Source organism: Malaya genurostris, chromosome 2 (assembly GCF_030247185.1).
Source record: "Malaya genurostris strain Urasoe2022 chromosome 2, Malgen_1.1, whole genome shotgun sequence".
Taxonomy (NCBI): Eukaryota; Metazoa; Arthropoda; class Insecta; order Diptera; family Culicidae; genus Malaya; species Malaya genurostris.
In genome coordinates, this window is record NC_080571.1 from 49,320,801 (window position 1) to 49,336,459 (window position 15,659).

The 15,659-nt window shown below is 34.4% G+C and overlaps 1 protein-coding gene across 1 annotated transcript; it reads right to left on the reverse strand.

Annotated features, from left to right (window-relative positions):
- Positions 1–229: 229 nt before the first annotated feature.
- LOC131431467 (cytochrome P450 4V2-like) lies at positions 230–15,421 on the reverse strand. Its single transcript, XM_058597193.1, has 5 exons — positions 15,027–15,421; positions 1,559–1,817; positions 1,372–1,498; positions 1,141–1,317; positions 230–1,078 (listed from the first exon to the last, which is right to left on the reverse strand). The coding sequence occupies exons 1-5, from the start codon at positions 15,379–15,381 to the stop codon at positions 497–499; spliced, it is 1,500 nt and encodes a 499-aa protein (XP_058453176.1). The 5' UTR covers positions 15,382–15,421; the 3' UTR covers positions 230–496.
- Between the last annotated feature and the right edge of the window lie 238 nt (positions 15,422–15,659).

The window sequence follows — 15,659 nt, forward strand, 5'->3', positions numbered from 1 at the left end:
TCCGTGAAAAGTTAAAAAATTTGGGAGAACTGAACATTTCCAGAAAGATTCAGCTTCTGTTGATTGGCGACAATATTAAGATTAGAATGATCTACTGAATTACCAAAAGACTGATAATGGTGCGTTTGTTACTCTCAAAGGTTTGAATAAATGTGCTTCGTCTATCCAAATTTTCGCTAATAATTAAATAATAAAACTCTTAGTATGGAGAACATTTTCTGTTCTAATTAGATAATTGAGCGTGTTTTATTTCTGCAATAAATAAATTAATATGTATTTTAAGAAAACTTTTTCGATAGCCAGAATTATGATTCTGATAGTATAAACTTTGAAATTTCGAGTAATTCTGCTTTATAGGTGTAACTGGGATCCTATTTGAAGATAGACTTAATTATTGCATATAGAAATTGAAATTATTTCGAAAGAGAATACTAGTAATGGCCTTTATAAAATCGTTTCAAATAAACTTATCTCACTTGTGGAATACAAAACAACGCTAATTTATTTTCACCAACCGAACATTGTGGGGACCTGCCAGCTTGAGGGTGATTTCGAATTTGAATCTAAGATCGGTGAACTTTAGATCGGTTTGAATCTCGAAGTTCTGTAAAATCCGCAGTAACATTATCTTCATTGAATTCTTGGCGTAGCGTGAGCCGATGCAGTTCCGCAAACCTCCGCTGAAGGGTAGAAAAGCGAACGGATGTCGCGCCTTGGTAGCTTCGGGCCGGAATCGCTCTGGATCGAAACGTTCCGGATCCGAACCCCAAATATCCGTCCGACGATGCAAGGAAAAGAAGTTCACCACCAGAATTTGACCTTTTGGAATACGGACACCGTCGAGTTCAATCTCGCGGGCTGTCTGACGAGCGACAAATGGCACGGCTGGGCAGATCCGAAGAACTTCATTGATCACCATTTCTGTGTATTCCAGTTGTTTAAGGCTGTCACAATTAATGTCCACCGAAGACGAAAAGAATACTTCATTCATTTCGTTCCGAACTTTGGTCTGGATATCCGGATGCATCGCCATTAATAGGCAAGTGTACGCTACAGTCAGAGCCGATGTGTCGTGGGCCTGAGGGTAAAAAAAAACGCTACAAATAAACAATTTTAAATCTGTAAACGAATGGAACTTACGGCCGTCATTATAGTATATAAATGATCTGAAATTTCTTGATCCGAAAAAGTAAGTTTATTTTCATCGTGAATGGCAAGAACTTCATCCAAAAAATTCAAACTCTTCGTATGATATTCGTCTTCTTCTGTTTCCATGCCGGACAATTTGTCGAGTTCTTTGCGTCTTTCGGCTATAATCTAAAAATTTACGGTTATTATTTATAGTTTTATCATATTTTTTGGATAGCCTACTTTATCCGTGAATTTGTTACAGTAATCTCGAGAGCTCTGCTCTCTTTTGTATGCCTTACTCATTCGGTACACAAATTCCAAATGTTGATTCACGTTCAAAATTCTTTCTCCCAACAAATTCTGTATTCTGTGAAAAATTTCGAAGCAAATAAGACATCGAGTTGATACATCGCCAATCGAAACTTACACTTCCAGATTTTGAATGTATTCTCGTTGACCGGGCAGTTCGTGTGCATTGCGTCCCATCGTTGTGCTGAAGACCATTTCCAGAGTGCATTCACCGATGAACTTCAGAATGTTGACGTCCGTTTGGCCGTCCGCCATTGTTCGTAGTTTCGTAATCATCCGCTTAGTGCGAAAGTCCATGATGGGTAAGTAGCTGGTCAGCATTCTAGTGTTGAAAGTTGGGTTCAGGAGCTTTCTCACGCGAAGCCACCGCTCACCAGCTGTTGATACAAAAGGACATTGCGTTGCTTTCTTGAAGGATGGTAAAAAAACACCCCGGTGGCACGATTGTCATCTGCATATAACTGGCATGAAGCCTACATTTTTTACAATGCTTGGTTTTCTTTCTTACTCACGTGGGATTAAATACAGGTGAATAAATTCCAATGGTTTCTATAATAGACCGAGGGCAGTAAATTTACCAAATTCATTGAATACAGAGAAGTGTAACACATTTTCAAATATAGCAGCACGACATTTTTTTTAGTTATGATAATGGATTTTGTCGGTATCAAGAACAAATTTTCTTATGTCTAATATACTCAGAAGAGGTACCCTTGTGAGGTACACTTGTTACATCTTTCCCCTGGAAATCCTCCGTAAACCTCCTCTGAGACTAGAGTATAATCTGTACTGGTCAAGAATTTATATGAAACTATTCGACTTTAGAATCCTCTGTATCAGACAGAAACTCATTTTCATAATCGTTTACTGTGCGCATCAAAATGGTTTGAACGTTGCTAAACATATTGTTGACAATAACGTTGCCACACTGAAAAACGCTCGCTTCAGGAATAAGAATTCATAGCAGGGAGTTGCAAAATACTCAATGCTGCTTTTACAACTTGACAGCTCAGCTCATAATTGCTGATGATGTCTGAAAAAGTGATTCTCACTAAAAACTCATCGCTGTAACCTCTATACTCGGAAAGAACTAAATTACTGCAGTAATGATTAGAAAATCATGAAACCAATCATTTTTAACCTCTCATGAAACCATGAACAATAAGTCTTCTACCATGAAAATTATTCATGGTCCGGAAATACGTAACTTGAGGAATGTATTTCGTTCAAAACTCGTAACTCCAATTTTCTATCACTTTGAATCCTCAGTTACAAATTATGTGATGGGTTGCTTAATTGAATAAAGCAGGCATTGCAAAGCAAGAAATACTGAAAATGTTTACTTGATCCTGAGCCATATTCATTTCAACATTGTGTTGTTTTACCCAACGGCCGACAGAGAATTGATAACATAATAATAATGAACCGATACGCTTTAGATTTGGTAAACATAAATGTTACATTTTGTATAAATAGGGTAAGGGCTCCCTATTTCATCTCATTTGTAAGGACGTTACCTTAAAAACCTAGCCACTAAATTCACTGTGGATTTTTCAGATTTCTGCTAAATTCGCCTTGCTCCACATTGAGAATTGATTCACATTCCTAGAAAATCAAAATAATATTCATAAAACAGCTAAAAACACTTATGATATGTTAACTACTCTGATCCTAATTTCATCTCAAAGGATTTTTATTCATCCTATCGTTGGTTCTTTATTCATCCCATTAATTAGCAATGGCGACAGCAATCAAAACAAGACATTGCACTATTACACTTTCAGGTTTAAAATAGCAGAATTCTTCTTTAAAAAGGGCCTAATGCTCACTATAAGACAACACACGATATTTTTAGAACCAGTTTTGAATCATTTCGATGTTTAAACATTTTTGGATCGTTTTCGTTACCTTCCGTTCTAAATTTAACATTTTTCAGTGCGGTTAGTTAGGTAAACTTAAAAAAAAAACAAAAAAAAGGAATTGTTACTATTTAGACATTGGCTTTTCTAAAAACAAAATTCAGAGCCAGAGATGCCATTTACACAGATTTATCTATATTGTGTAGATTTTTGCGTTCGCAAATTGATTTATACAAATTTCCTAAATTTAATACAGATTTGTACAGGATCATAAAAAGTGAGAAGTAAATGTTATTGATAAAAAAATCCTCGTTGAATATTCTAGTAAGTACGGCAATGACTTACGGAGATATGAAGAATTATCTTTTAACATAATTTTATTAGTGAAAACAGATATAGCAGATATAGACTTTCTATGCAAAGTAATACATATTTTCTATGAAAATATCTGGCATCTCTGTGCACAGCCAATGAAACACGTACACTTAACAGCGTTAAGTTGACATATTGCGGAAAAAAACCAGTGCTACTAGATTTACCACAATAGTTATTTCATTAGTATTTAACATGATTTTTCTGGTAATGTTCGAAGCCGAAACTGTTTTATTGAAATATAGATATCAACAATATAATTAAACTAATGTCACGGATACTAAAAATATGATTGTTGGTGGTAATTTGAAGAAGAAAAACCATTTTTTTTTGTAACATTATGAGAGAACTTGGCAACTTTGCGAAACCAAATGAGATGAAATCAAGTGAACTAAGTGAAAAACTTTCATTTCATATTTTAGAAGACTTTTATTGCTTGTTGGGTAATTTTTGGAGTTTTTAATCGTAATTAAACAAGTGGCTAGTGAACATTACAAAATATGAAGTCATCCAGCATTTAATAGTAGTGTGAAATGGTGATCATGTTTTGAGGCGAATCGATTAGTAGATATTCAGAAAAAGACGAACAGTAAATCTTGAGACGAAAATGTGTCCTAAATTGAAAAATTGGTTTGTTTTAAATGAAAAAAAAAAGAGATCAACGAAGAATTTAAAATCATTTGTTCCAATGGGAAAGTGTAACAATCATTTTAAAACATTTCACAGTTTGGTTTAGGTACGTTGTAAGATACGATTCATGTTCAAAGTAATGAGGTGAAGGAATGAGATGGAAATAGGAGCTCAGATGAAATAGGGATCCGTTACCCTATATCTGAATGTATTCCCACATACTTGATGTGACTATTGTTGTTAGAATAATATTCCAAAAGCTAGCGTAAACCAAAAATTAAATTGGACCGTGAATTTGGAACGCCAACTAACGAAAATCAGGAATTTTGTGTTCAACCACTTTAATTAATTTGTTTCAGAGAATTACCACAACACAAGCTGTGTTAATTCTCCTAAATATTTTAAATAAGACGATTTCGAAAACCATGTTTTGGTAAAATAAAAGGAAAAATCAATTCGCGGCATGTGCAAGAATTCGACGTAGAGTTTCTTTTTAAGAGCTTTGATTCACGCGTGTTTGTTAATGCACTTCGTTCAAGTGTTTAAACCAGAGGTGGAAATAAGCCCATTTTGCGCAGGAAAATGTGAATCAAGAATTTCGATTGTGAATCAAAAAACCGAGCACCGTGAATTAAAAAATTGGGTAACAAAACTAAAATGGCGATTACCGTATATTACACAGAGTAGCAGCAGACCTTATCCATACGCGCTCTTTTTATTGCGAGACAAATTTTTTTCTTATTCTCAGAATACAACCATGCGCAGGAGAGAGCATCAGCTGCTCCCACAAATACTCGTTCGCACCGTTGGATGTACAACGCTTCGTTCGTTCTCAGCGCGTTTAGCCAAGAACGGAGTTCGAGTGCTCCATTCGCATGAAAACAGGTGTAGAAACTTGTGCTAATTAACTCTCCGACAATTCCTCGATCACAATATAATATTCATACAATTGTGTAATAATATTAAACCCTGCATTTTTTGGCAGTTGTGTTTCCTGTGACTTGTTCAATTACTTTCCTTGGCGTGCGGCACAATTGTTAATTATTAGGTTTTCAAAAGTGGGGGAAAATGTCTCTAACTATTCAATCATTCTAAAGTTTTTTTTATCTACTTCCTGAAAATCCTGATGCGATCTTGCTCAACCCCACCTTAAAATTTGTTTAAAATTGTGATCCGTAAATCCCATTCAAAGTGAAAAAATAAAAAAAATCATTAAATCGTAATCACTGATTATGATCTTTCCCAATAAAAATCACTACAGATCTAATCTTTTTAAGATCAGTTGATCAGTGATCTTTGAATCACATCGATCACAATCGATACTGATCGGTGGTGAGTTTGAGCTACTATTAGCACTGATTTCTGTAAGATCAAATCACTGCACGATTCGAACAGCTTTGAGTATTGTGGAAGAAAATCTCATATGACATGACTACCGATTCATTTACGTCTAATTTTTAATTTTGATTAAATGAAGGTGCTAAAATGGGGGAAAATTGTTAATTTGTAACTTTGTCACCAGAGTTTGGGAAAATACCGGTTTCGTTACGGCACGGTTACGAATTTAGTTACGTATTCGATTTCGCAACCTGTTGTTTAATTGCAATAAAATGAATACTAGATGAAAGGAAATGAATGCTAGATGAAGGTTTTATGAAAATAATCAGATTGGATCGTAATCCAATTGATAATGTAAATTTTACAGTTTTCGCTGCGGAATATCAATACGCAGTTCAAAAATAGGAAAAAAAAAATATACCACACCAAATAGTGATTATAGCGAAAAAAAAATTCGTTTTACTTCCAGCTGGTTGATGCTGATGATGTTGTTCACGCACTATCTAGATTAAGCCCAATGAAACGGTATTTGACATGAACTTGATTCAAAGAAGTAATTGGAGCGCAGCATTTGACGCAGTGTTTCAATGGTGCGTTCGAATTGACGAGTTCAAATTCTGCACTCCTGTTACTTCTGTGTATGATATTCAAGCTAAATAGGGTAATATTAATTAGCTGCGTAGCACGCTTTGTGATTGGACATGTTTTTCTTATCGTTATAATTATTCATCGCAGCATGTATGTTACTATTATTATCTTTTTGCCTTTCTCATATAGAAAGGTTATGCAATCACTTGAAAAACCGACCAGTGAAAATTGGCCCGGAGGGCCAAGTGTCATATACAATTCGACTCAGTTCATCGAGCTGAGCAATGTCTGTGTGTGTGTGTGTGTATGTATGTGTGTGTGTATGTGTCAAATAATCTCACTAGGTTTTCTCGGAGATGGCTGAACCGATTTTGACAAACTAGGATTCAAATGAAAGGTCTTCCGGTCCCATACGAAATTCCTGAATTTCATCCGGATCCGATTTCCGGTTCCGGAATTATAGGGTAAAGTGTGTTCAATGTTGTACACCGTCACTTAAACAGGCGAAACAAAAACGTAAAAAAATTTCTAAACTGGTCTCAAAACTACACAAATCGATAGTCATTATCAGTAGGCAACTAAACAAACTGTTTCCGGCTATCCTGGTTTCCGGTATCCGGTTCCGGATTCCGGAAAGTGCATATAATAGTGAACCCATTTAGTTTTCTTAAGGATGGCTTACGCAATCAAAGCACTGTTTTATTCTGTATGTTATGCATAAACAATCTCTTGGTTTCTTTCAAAACTCGAATAGGATTTTTTTGAATAGAATACCACAATATTATATGTACATGAGAAAGGCATCATTGCACCACTAGGTGGATTAAAACAGGTTTTTTTATTGATGATATTACTCCACCAGGACGGTATTACTGAATAAATTTAAAATACATCACGAAACATGGAATTTCGATACGACTGGCGAAATAAACTCACTTAACGAACTTAAAATTATTGATATCGTATAATCCATTTCCGAGAAAATTGAGCTGTAATCAGTTATGACGTTAACGTCACTTATACCATTACATCACCGGAAATGGAAATGACAGCCATTTGAAATTCAAACCTGCACTCTTAAAAAAAATGAAATTTACGCTTGACGTAAATTCAAGTATGCCGTAATTTCTTCGGTGATGGCACAATATTACATCTACTAACATGTAAACATATATTTTGCGTCTGTATTGATGTGAGTTTCAGCTAAAACAACTGTGAAGGTAATGATATGACTTATCTTTAAATGATTTGTATTGTGAATGTAAGTAAATCGCGACGCTCCTTTTATGTGCATCTATAAAGATGTAACATTTTTTAAGTGTGTGTTTAATGAACACAGAGTAGCATTAAAACGAGCCTAACTTTTTTTAATGTTGATTCCGAATCAAACAGTGATACTGATAACGATGAAGACATTTTTTAACAAAATTTATCTTATCAAAAATCGCTCAAAATTCATTATAATATCTACAATAAATATGTGACATGAAAAGACAATACTGACTATTTTTATGTACTGTGAATCAATAAGTTGTCTTATTTCCACCCCTGGTTTAAACTCTGAAACACAAAATCAAAACTGGACCAATAAACGTAAGTAAACACGTTATTTTACGTGTCACCATTTTTCAAAAACATAATATTTTAATGTGTAATGATTCAGATTAAAAGAAATTCGTCGTTCTTTTTACTATGCTGCTATTCAATTGCACATCATTCAAGACATCAGTTTCAATCGCTTAAAAATACGTTCATCACACTATTTAATATAATTCATATTTAAAATCTTCATATTTTAAAACAACACCTGAATTTATGTTGCGAAGATTATCATCGTAGCGGAAACACGCCTGAAGTTATAACCAACAACCTCAAGTGTGTCCAAATGGGTCATGGTCCGAGAACTTTTAATCATGGTGTATTATCATAACAAGAAATAATACTATTTTCCCTAAATACTATTAGTTTTACTCATTTCTAAAATCGAAATTTTCCCCGTGTACCAGCTTACTACTCAGTTCTACTTGCAAAATGGACAGAACTGAGTTACTGAATATTGCCCATCTATGAATCAAATGTTCATCATATGATTCATAGAATGCATATATTAACATATATTAAATTTTTAATATGCAACGTCCACTTGTGCTAAACAAGTACACGAAATCGTTTCGTAGAATACTACAACTAACTATTTATTTTACTATTCTGATAATTAAAGCAATTAAATCAATAAATTGAATTATGATATAATAAACCCAACTCTTCGTTTATTTATTTCTGAGGATCATAGGGAAAAATATTTCCCATGAAATTATAGGAAACGTATGCACCCTGCTATGTTTTTCTGGTGATATTCTCTTACTTTACACCCACAATAAGGCTGGGAAACTTCACAACGATTTTTGCAACAACTGATTGAGATGCCGTATCAATGGACGTTTCTTTGGCGAAAATTCTAGTTCAGTATTTTTCGAGTCACTTCACAAGTTTTACAAGTTGTTTTGCAAGTCGCTGAGTGATAAATTTATGAATGAATTTGAATATTGCATCTTTAATGTCATCGTAATCGATCTTGTTCTTACATAACTGTGTAATTTTTTTGCCCTCGTGTTTTCCGCCTTATATTTGTACCGTAACAATTCCGCGAGTCGAGCATAGAAAGTTTGAAAAATTCTCACAACCGAATGATTGGTGAGCCATACGATTATCGATATTCGGAAGTGTGGCAAAAGCATTAAGTTTTACTCGTATTGACGTCATCTAGTTATGTCTCTGACATTACCCACCCGCTTTTTTTATGCGACTTTTTGTTTGTTGGCAGTATGTCTTCGAAACGCACGAAACGTTGTGATCTAAATTTCATATCTAAATCTGTAACAAACATAAGGACTTTATAAAAAATGAATATATTTTTTTCTAAATTCTAAATAGCATAAGATATCGACGTTCCATGTATTTCTAAAACATTTGGCATAAAATATATGATTTTCGAAATCTCAAAATTCTTCCAAAGTCTATATTTTTCCAAAAATTTTCGTTTGAGATAATACCAATTCTCGATGTTCCATAAATTTTCAATACTTCTGACAACAAAAAATTGTTTTCCTTAGTTTTTCGGCTTTTTATACGGATTTTCGAAGTTATGCGGTTTTTTACGCGAAAAGTATCCCCCGCATAAAAAAGAATTTAGTGAACCCTAAATTTGTTCGAACCGATTTCGAAAATGTCCAACGTATTTGTGAGCTACTATGGCTATTTCACCAAAAGTCATCTCATTAGTAGGGTAGCTATATTGTTTTGCCGATTACTCGATTTTTAGTCAACGTCAAGTTTAGTGTTATAAAATCGGATACAATATCTTTGCTTCGACTCTAAGAAGCAATATCATCGAAAAAATAGTTCGAAAAATTGTGTCTTACTGTTGTTACTACTGTGAGCAAAGAAAATTTCAAAATTCTTCATTTATTCTTCCAAATCTATTTTGTCCCCCTCACAGTAATCCCTCTCGGTCTCAATACATTTGTGCCAACGTTTTTTTCTATTCCTCAAAGTAGTTGGTAAAGGCAATTTCCGGAATAGCCTTCAATACGCGTAGCGATTCATGTTTGATGTCTTCAATTTGACTCAAAATGGTTCCTCCGGAGCGGTCATTTCAGTTTGCTGAATAGCCAGAAGTCGCACGGAGCTAAAGCAGGCGAATACGGTGGTTGCGGAATGATATTGGTTGAATTTTCGGTGACAAAATCACGAAGAATCAATGCAGTATGCGACGGTGCATCATCGTGGTGCAAAAACCAAGAGTTGTCGGTCCAGAATTCCGGCCTGTTTTTACGAATCACTTCGCGGAAATGACGCACAACATTCGAAAAGACAGTTGACAGTTTGGCCGGTCTTAAGGAATTCGGAGTGCACCACACCTCGATAATCAAAGAAAACTGTCAAAACGGCCTCGACTCTCGTTGATCAACTTGTGCCAATCAAAAACACTTGCTCGCGACTTACAATTATCACTGAAAATATTTACGGTTTAGAGAATTACCTATGTCCGATTTTGGTCAAATTCATATCTATCGTTTCAAAAGAAAATAAATTGCATTTAATTTCACTAAAAAATCGCTACTATTTAACCACAATATTCGAACTAAGGCAAAAAATAATTTAATACGGAATAAATCACAATCAACATTTTTCTAATAACATTCACGATCTTATAGAATCTGAATGTAAAAATAAAAGACAACGGACGGATTTCCCTTCCGTTGATTCTATGCCGTCTAACAATATTTACGAGATTCTTCCTGAATCCGATTGTAGCGACATAGAAGAAAATTCTTTAAAAACTCCCAAAATGGACGCTTGTCGTTCTGGGAAGAAACAACAATCTATGCCACCAGTGACGGTGATGATTTCCGACTTCAAAGCATTCCGTACTGAGCTTTCTACTTTTCTCCCGGAAGTAAAAGTCTCATTTCAAATCGGACGAAGAGGAGAATGTCGAGTCTTGGTTGATGGATTGGAAGATTACAAACGACTTATTCGATATTTGTCCGAGAAACTTCATAAATTTTATTCATATGATATAAAATCAGACAGACCCTTTAAGGCTGTCTTGAAAGGCTTATCAAATGATCAAAGTACTGATGAAATTAAAAATGAACTAAAAGAATTGTTTCTCAAGTAGTCTCAAGTCTCAAGAGCGAATGGTAATTCTAAACCACGCTCTGGAATTTCCCATGAACTTTACCTAATACACTTCAATCGAAGTGATGTAAACAATTTGAAAACTTTAGAAAAAGTACGTTTTATTTCCCACATTAAAATTCATTCTGAACATTATACTCAGCATAATATAATTACTAAATTTCTGTTTGATGGTATTGCAAACTTAACGCAATGTCGTCGTTGTCAAGGCTTCGGCCATGGAACCAAAAATTGTCATTTGGATATACGGTGTTTGAATTGTGGTAAATCGCATTCGAAAGACGTTTGTCCAATGAATGAAACCACTGATAAATTTTCGTGTTCAAATTGCTATGGAAAATATAAATCCAATTATTTGAAATGTCCTGTCAGGGAAAAAAATTTAAACTCTCGTTCGCTTAGACAACAAGTCAAATAAACGACTTTAAATTTACAAAACATACCTGAAAATCAAAAAACCGTTACAAATGCCACGCCTAATTCTTCTAAGGCACTTATTTCTTCGAATTTAAAACAAAAAGCAGGTACGCCTTAAAATTCGTCTTCTAACGAAAACAATTTATTGACAGGTAGATCGACCTCGTCATTCTAATTTTCTTCTTCTAATTTCAGTTATGCTAGTATAACAGGTAAAAATCTACCATCTAATTCTTCTAGGTAAAATCTACCATCTAATTCTTCAAATGTAAATAATCAAAACACAGGAATGCCTTGCAGTTCAACTTCTAACGAAAACAATTTATTAATAGGTAGATCGGCTATATCATCTTCTTCTAATGGCAGTCTACCTACAAATATTCCTTCAATGCCATTCGCTTCTTTAAATGAAGTCGATTTAGGCGATATAACTGAAAATAAAATGATCTACCCACAAGATTAACTTTTTCAAATGATCATCCGAATGAATTCGACTTCATCACTTTTTGAAGCATTTAAAATCGGATGGCAATTTGCAAATAATATTATATTGAATTCAAAATTTAACAGTGATGTTATATAATTATTTGAATATTTTAAATTGGAATGCTCGATCTTTGAAATCGAGTGAAGATGAATTTTATAATTTTCTCGAAGTTCACAAAATCCATATTGCCATTGTGACAGAAACTTTTCTTAAACCAAATGTCAAATTGAAAAGTAATTTACGTTATGTGGTTCATCGATTCGACAGGTTTACTGGAATGGGTGGTGGACTTGCCATTTTTGTCCAACGGCAAATTAAACATCGAATTTTACCTTCTTTCAATACTAAAGTTATTGAAAGCTTGAGAATCGAAGTTGAAACCATTCATGGAATTTATTTCATCGCTGAAGCATATTTGCCATTCCAATGCACCAGCGAACAATTAAATTTCTTTAAAGGCGATTTGCAAAAACTCACAAGATATCGACCGAATTTTTTCGTAATAGGGGACTTAAATGCTAAGCATGTCCAGTGGAATTGTATGCAAAATAACAGTAATGGTGAAATACTTCATAATCAACTCTCAGCTGGTTACTTCACAGTTCTTTATCCCAGTAATCCTACTTGTTTCTCTTCCGTGAAAAACCCGTCTACAATTGATCTGATTCTAACGAATCAAAGTCACATTTGTAGTGAACCAATTACACATGTTGACTTTGACTCAGATCATCTTCCTGTAACATTCAGACTTTCCAACGAAGCTATGATTAATCCTATTAGTTCTATATTCAACTATCATAGAGCTAATTGGTTGGATTACAGATCTCACATTGAAAATCATGTGGATCATGAAACTATTTTAGAAAATTCTGCGGACATCGACACAGCAATTGATAATTTGAATAATTCGAATCTAGAAATCTTTCAGTTCCCAAAGCTCGAACTAAATTAAATTCTCCTATCATCGATGACAATCTTCAACTGCTCATTCGGTTGAAGAATGTTCGTCGACGACAATATCAACGCTCTCGTGATCCTGCTATGAAAAACATAGTTTTGTTAGGATTTAAAAAAAGAAATTAAACATAGATTTACTCTTGTGCGAAATGAAAACTTCGCTAAAGAATCTACACAAATTAATCCATATTCTAAACCTTTCTGGAAACTTTCTAAGGTTCTTAAGAAACCTCAGAAACCAATTCCTGCTCTCAAGGAAGGAAATCAAATACTTCTTACGAATGGCGAAAAAGCTCAAAAATTTGCTCAGCAGTTCGAGAGTGTCCACAATTTTAATTTGAACGTTGTGAGTCCTATTGAAAATGAAGTCTCACTGAAATATGATCATATTTCAACCCAAGTGTTATCACAAGATGACATTATTGAGACGAATTTTGATGAAATTAAGTCAATTATTAGAAAACTTAAAAACATGAAGGCTCCTGGTAATGATTAAATTTTTGATATTCTTATTAAAAATCTTCCCGATGTTGCCTTGAGACTCCTGGTTACAATTTTCAACAAGTGTTTTTCATTAAACCCGGTGAACGACCGTAACTAGGTTAAAACCGGGTATGAATAAACGATATAATAAATAAAATAATGTTTTTCATTAGCTTACTTCCCAAAAAGATGGAAAAACGCTAAAGTAATTCCTATCCTGAAACCTGATAAAAATCTAGCAGAAACATCAAGTTATCGACCAATTAGCTTACTTTCTTCTATCAGTAAACTTTTTGAAAAAATTATCCTGTTGAGAATAATGTCTCATATAAATGAGAATTTATATGAGACATCATCGTCATGAACATTCAACTACTCATCAACTTGTAAGAGTAACGAACATGATAAAAGCAAATAAATCTTCTGGGTTATCCACTGGAGTTGCTCTTCTAGACATAGAAAAAGCATTCGACAGCACAAAGATTTAATAGCAAAAATGTCTGATTTCCAGTTTCCTATTTATTTGATCAAAATGATTCAAAATTATTTAACTGATCGTACTCTTCAGGTTAGCTATCAGAATAGTAAATCTGAATTGCTACCCGTACGAGCCGGTGTTCCGCAGGGTTCGAGCGTAGCTCCAATCTTGTATAATATTTTCACTTCTGATCTTCCAAATCTACCCGTTGGTTGTCAGAAATCGCTATTCTGTAACGACACAAGTCTGTTAGCCACAGGTAGAAATCTAAGAGTGATCTGCAGTCGCCTACAAAGAAGTTTAAATATTTTCAGTGATTATCTGTCAAAATGGAAAATTAAACCAAATGCAGCAAACACGCAATTAATTATCTTTCCTCATAAGTCAAGAGCTTCTTTTCTTAAACCCAACAATAATCACATTCTAAAATTGAATGGCTTGGAATTGACATGGTCTGATCAAGCTAAATACTTAGGTTTAACGTATGACAAAAAACTCACTTTCAAGGAATGAATCCAGGCAAAGTTTAATAAATATATTAAATGTTTATATCCTCTTATAAACAGAAATTCTAATCTTTGTCTAAAAACAAATTGTTAATTTATAAACAAATTTTCAGACCAGCCATGCTTTATGCAGTACCAATTTGGTCAAGCTGTTGTTCCACCAGGAAGAAAACGCTTCAAAGGATTCAGAATAAAATTCTGAAAATGATTTTGAAGCGTCCTCCCTGGTTTAGTACAAATGAGTTACACAGACTCACAAATATAGAACCATTAGATGTAATGTCACATAATATTATAAGCAAATTCCGACAAAAATCGATGCAATCTTCAATTGAATCGATCCGCTCTCTGTATTAGTTAGTAAGTTAGTATAAAAGTTCCTTTTCCCCATTACACAATACAAGTAGGTTTAGAATTTTCCCTACACAAAAATCTCAGAATTGCGGAAGCAAATAATGTCCTCATGGTAATAACCAAATCATATATAAACACCCAATTTAAAAATCTTAATAATTTAATTTTAACTCATATTCCAATAAATAGTTATTAAAAAAATATAAAATCTGTTCATTTTCGACTGAACCTTCATCAAGCATAATCAATCTTGATATTTGTTAAAATTGAATTGTGGTTTTATAAGTTATAAAATAATAACAGATCAAAAAATGACGGTTGCATTCTGCTTGCGCGTAACATTAATTTAGGAGAAATTGATAAACCATGAGTACTAGAAAAAAAAATATAAACACAAATACTAAAATACTTACAGTTCTCCGTTATCAGTCCACCGCCAAGCCCAAAGAACTTGTAGAAGAACGGTTTATCGTGTAGATCGCTGCTCGTCAGTATCTGCTGCAGTAGATCGGGATGATTAACCATGATCAATGCTTTCGGACCGGTCAAAAGTTTCCCGAGACGATCGACTTGGCTGAAGTATTTGTTTACCAAGCAGAAGGCTTGATCGGATGACTTTCCCATGAAGAACAAAATATGACCGAAAACGGGATGCACTGGCAAAGTGGCACAGATTTTGTTGGCAAAACGAGAACCGAATAGTTCCCTGGTGTAGAGATACAACAGCAGCAGAGTTCCGATAATCGAAAGTAACAACGGAAGCAACATTTTGAACCTGATCGCGTGCCAAAGATCGGACCGAACTATTTCGAATGTTGCAAGTAACTGAATTGTTCTGTGCAGAATCATCGGATCGGATGCAACTGCAAGAATAATTCCGTTGCTAACCGGTTCCGCATGCGTTATCTAGTGTGGCCTTCCAAGAAGTTCTTTGTTGACCGTCGTATTTTGCCAGTTACAAAAAGTGAAAGTATTCAGAGTCAAGAGCGGTCACTGAACACTGTTTGGGATACGATGCCCGAAGTTGAATCATGCTTACAGCAGGG

What these genes read in the sequence shown, in the direction of transcription:
- LOC131431467 (XM_058597193.1), bottom strand. Translation starts at nt 15,381, where the DNA reads ATGTTGCTTCCGTTGTTACTTTCGATTATCGGAACTCTGCTGCTGTTG. An exon ending in TACATTCAAAATCTGGAAGT is followed by an intron (nt 1,499 to 1,558) that starts GTAAGTTTCGAT and finishes AATTTTTCACAG; the next exon opens with AATACAGAATTTGTTGGGAG. An exon ending in GTAACAAATTCACGGATAAA is followed by an intron (nt 1,318 to 1,371) that starts GTAGGCTATCCA and finishes GTAAATTTTTAG; the next exon opens with ATTATAGCCGAAAGACGCAA.